Consider the following 5,000-nt stretch of genomic DNA (forward strand, 5'->3'; position numbering starts at 1 on the left):
CCTCTGACATTCGAGACCAAGAGAAATTAATATTCACAGCAGTGAGCATCCAGGAGATCTGGGAGTTTATCAACATCAACCACAATGGGTCAATGAGGACCATTGCCGAACACCTAGCGGTGGCGGGGTCCACCATCAGACTCATACTGCACAAAGAACATCAGGTACAAGTGTTGTGTTCGGCAAGATGAGGGAAAACCTGTTATCATGTGTCCACTAAATCATGTAACCACGCGGCCTCCCAGTTCTCCTGATTGGAAACCTCTGATCTGCTACATCGTTATGGGTAGGGAGTACCTCACAGAACCAAAGACTTGTTGGGTGCTGCAGTTACGGATGGGTGCGGCGGGTTTGGTCTCGTGAGTTGGGGAAAGGTTATATTTCCATGCAACTGCTCTCCTGATCGTACCTGCGCCGATAATGGGGTCATAGGAAGGTGCGTTGAGGAAATTGTTCCTTTGATTTATCGAGTCAAACCTGTGTCATTTCTCTGAGAACAGGTCATTTTTTTTCTTTTTGTGATTTGATATAGTCTTTCTTTGTATTTTGTTTTGCTTTGTTGCCTGGCACACTAGCTAAGTTTATCGTTTGTTCGTATGATAGTGTGCGTGTGTGTGTGGGTGGGTGTCTGTTTAAGAGTTTGTGTCTTTGTATGCTTGTGTACTTGGATGGAGAGAGAAAGAGAGAAAGCGAAATATACAGAAACTGAAAGTTATAGCCACGCGCGCGCACACAAATACTAACACACACAGAGAGTCTCACACACATACACATTCACACACACACACACACACACACACACACACACACGTACACACACACACACACACACACGTGTGCGCGCACAGAAATATACACACTTAGCTTTAGAGACAAACCCACTTACATCCGTGACAGGATACATATATAAATAGTCTGTAAAAGCTACAAGTTCGTCATTATTTTTTTGCAGTGCAACAAAATGGAAAGAGCAAGCATTACTTCACTCTCGCCTCTCCTGCTGCTGTTGTTGTCTACTACAGTGAGCATTGGTACGTATCCAACGTTTATAGATTCAGAATTATTACTTATCTATTTCTTAGACGAGGGAATGCTATCATGGAAAGTAATATAGTCAGTCAGGAGTTGCATTCAGAACGTAAAAGGATGCGTTATTATTCTTGTTGGTTAGTTCCAGATCAATCTTGATCAAAGAATTTCCAAGTTGACCATCGTGTTCTTTTTTATGTAAAAATACATAATCTAAAACCATATAGTAATGATAATAATGAAATTATTGAGTATAGTGCTCAGGTGCACTACAACTTATCAAAGGTGCATGTATAGTACATAGATATCGCTTAAAATCCTGAGATTTTAAATTAATTCTATTAATAACATTTATTTCCAGTTGCAGGTGAGCTCCGTCGAGTATGTTACTATACCAACTGGTCCCAGTACAGAAAAGGTGCTGGAAAATTTCTTCCAAGTGATATTGACCCGCAATTATGCACCCATATTTGCTTCGCATTTGCTAAAGTTACTAACTACAAGTTACAGCCTGCCGAATGGAATGATAAAAGTACACCATGGTCAAAGGGATTGTAAGTGATTGTATCATATTTCTTTTCTAATAATTCTTGTAGTTTGCTAGTTGAGTATCCCGTCGTTACCGGCAATTTTAACAATAGAATCCCTTTATTTCAATACTTTTTTTTATTCCATCCCAGATCATGTTTTCTCTGAGAGATAGGCCTCTTGATCAGAGCAGATTTCTGTATTATTTGGGGCAATTTATAATGTATTGATTAACTAAATTTTTGTTTTCCCATTTGGTGTATAAATGTAAAGATTTTTCTTAACTTATTGCAAAAGCTTTTTGAGGGTATTTGGATTTTGTCGCCCTAATGAAATTCCTTACACACATACATATACACACACTGACACATACACGCACACAAACATGCACACACTCATACGTGTGCGCACACACACTCACAAACACACACATACACTTACACAGATACACGCACACACACACACACACACACACACACACACACAAACAAACTCACACAAACATAAACACTCTCATCGTGAGTGATATACATATACGAAGAGAGAGAGAGAGAGAGAGGTGGTGGTAAATTTATATATAGAGGGATCCTTTCTGTTATTATCACAGATTTTTAGATCTTAAAATTAAGTGAAAATTTAGTTTCTTAATGTACATTTTCACGCCGAATCCGATTTTGTGATTCATTTATTCCAGAAAAAGTTTTGAAAAATGCTACAGAGCTTTAAAGTTTTGATCATTTTTGCCCAATCAGAAAAAGGACTTGAACGCTAGCATTCTCTGCATGATAGTTCTCTATCACAAAATGAAAACAATTGAGTCGACGAAGTTTTAAACTAAACGAAAGCAAAACATTACAACAACGAAAGTTGTAAGAAGCTTTAACAAGTTTTAAGTTTTAGTGAATAAAGTTATGTAAAATGGTCGGAGAGGCATGTAAATAATTTACATAGAGCTAGACAGACGCTGTTGCTATTGCATTGTATGTCATATCATGAGATGGAGAGAGGGAGGGCGCAACATGCGTGAAAAATATACATATACAGAGAGAATGATAAAGAGTGTGATAAATATATATATAGAGAGAGAGAGTTGAAGAGAGAGCCTGATAGAGACAGATAGAGAGGGGTAAATTTGGTGATCTAAAAGTTGAGTTATTTCTCATAGTAAATTATATATATTTTTTGTTTCGGAGCTTTTCCGTGATATACTCACATCCCTACAAACGTACATAAGTATACACACTTGCTTGTTCATACATGCACACATGAATAAATACTTGAATGCACACATAAATACATCATGCATTCATAAGTGCACGCACATATACACATACACACACACACAGACACACACACACACACACACACACACACACACACACAGACACACACACACACACACACACACACACACACACACACACACACACACACACACACACACACACACACACACACACACACACACACATGTATAACTTTTAATCGCATCCCCCTCACCAATGCTGCTTCAGATGTTGATTATGTCACATTTCTTAGAAGATATAATACGTGATTAGCATCTGCTCAAAAATGTAATTGCGCTACTATCTCCAATTTTGCCAAGCATTGTTACTAAAACAGTATTGAAGCACCACCTAGAGGAAAGACTGCTTTGGAATAAATACAGAGACTACTTTTGTTATTGAATTTATTCAACACAAAAAACACTGATGACACATTTGCTTCAAAACTGCCTCCAAGCACAAACATAACAGGCTTGACAGATGTTTATGACAGAAAAGAAAAAAATATGTATAGTCATAAGAGTTAGCTGTCCTTCAGGTGAGAATATTTGTTCCTAAATCAGTGAAAAAGAGAATATTTAAAGAAAACTGTTTCGAATCTTGCAGCTTCTCTATTAGATTACAAATTCACATTTTACAAAGATAATTATTGATGCACTATGTTATGTTAGTAAATCTCTAAGTGACAATTTCGGAAAGCAAGGATTTTCATTCAAAGAAAGTAACCAGCTAACATACACTCTACAGATACAATCTATAACAATAAAAATATCCAAGACTTTTCTGAAGTTCGACTAATCAAACCTATCGCTGTTATCTAAATTCTAGTGTAGGAGTTTTGACTCTGTAACAATTCTGATAAGTCGTTGTAGGAAGAATTTAAACTCACCACTGCCGCCTAACAAATATCTTATCAATTAGTCATTGTTGTTACCGCAGGATTATATCATACTACACGACACTCATAACGTCGTTATCTTAGAACTATGGGCCCAGACAAGGCTGTGTGATGAAGTTCTATTTGCAGCTATATGGTCTTGGGTTTGACCTTGCTTAACTCCTTTGACAATTCCTTTCTACTATAACTACGCAACGACCAAAGATTTGTGAGTGAAATATGAAACTGTATTGAAGCTCCATAGAGTGACCTGTGTTTTCTTATTATATAGATCCAACCCATTTAACACCGATATAACACCAACACGTAAGCCTTAGTGCCTTTTGTGGCATTCACTTTGTTGTAAGGATTAGGGCCAGACCACTTGGAATCCTTGAAAAAGGTGAAAGACACTGCCCTTCTTCCCGATAGTCTCAGTGTCCTTGAAAAGGTGATAGGCGCTGTCCTTCGTCCTCTGACTAAATAACGAGAAACGCTACATGTGACCATTGTCAGAGTGTTGAGGCAATGAGAGAAGACAAATCTGTGATTTTCTGTATCACTACCTTACGCCATGTCACCACAGCCTTATAACAATAATTATTTCTACAAAGCAACATACTTTTGGAGATGGTATAAGCTACAAAACATCTCTCATTACATGACTGGTACTTAGTTAATAGACCTCAGTAGGATGAAAGCTAAAGCCATTTCCGAAAGGATTTCAGTTAATAAATTAAATGATCAAGGTAAATTAACTCAGTACAAAGTATTTAGCCTAGAGATCTACTGATCCCACCATGATCCACCTGCTTCATTCTAAATAACTAATAGTCTAAACTATCGGCTACAGTTCAAAGGATAGGTTTTGTGAACCTAGTTTGTTTCATTGATTCAATTCCTTTAGCGTGGGTACCTGACTATCATCTTATATATTCCATAACGAACAAATATCACAGACCTCACAAACATAACAAATATTACAAACATTGCAAACGTTACAAACATCACATCTGATTAGCATCACAAACCATCAAACCTTGCTATCTTTACTCAGCGAATCTAAACCCTATTATGTGTATAACCCCTTCTCTCACTCACTCACTTACCCACTCATTTACTCGCTCACTCTTCCTCTCTCTCTCTCCCTCTCCCTCTCTCTCTCTCTCTCTCACACACACACACACACACACACACACACACTCTCTCTCTCTCACACACACTATCTATCTATCTATCTATCTATCTATCTATCTATCTATCTATCCAGGTATGAACAG

General features: G+C 37.6%; 1 protein-coding gene across 1 annotated transcript in view; it reads left to right on the forward strand.

Annotated features, from left to right (window-relative positions):
- Positions 1–656: 656 nt before the first annotated feature.
- Positions 657–5,000, forward strand: part of LOC106876556 (chitinase-3-like protein 1) — a 29,166-nt gene continuing 24,822 nt past the window's right edge. Inside the window, exons 1-3 of the mRNA XM_089347616.1 lie at positions 657–1,031; positions 1,391–1,583; positions 4,991–5,000. The exon at positions 4,991–5,000 is cut by the window's right edge and continues 243 nt beyond it. Of these exons, the coding sequence (XP_089203742.1) occupies positions 962–1,031; positions 1,391–1,583; positions 4,991–5,000 (273 nt within the window). The 5' untranslated portion in view covers positions 657–961. The remainder of the gene's footprint in view (positions 1,032–1,390; positions 1,584–4,990) is intronic.

This window comes from Octopus bimaculoides, chromosome 2 (assembly GCF_046866305.1).
Source record: "Octopus bimaculoides isolate indiv1 chromosome 2, ASM4686630v1, whole genome shotgun sequence".
Taxonomy (NCBI): Eukaryota; Metazoa; Mollusca; class Cephalopoda; order Octopoda; family Octopodidae; genus Octopus; species Octopus bimaculoides.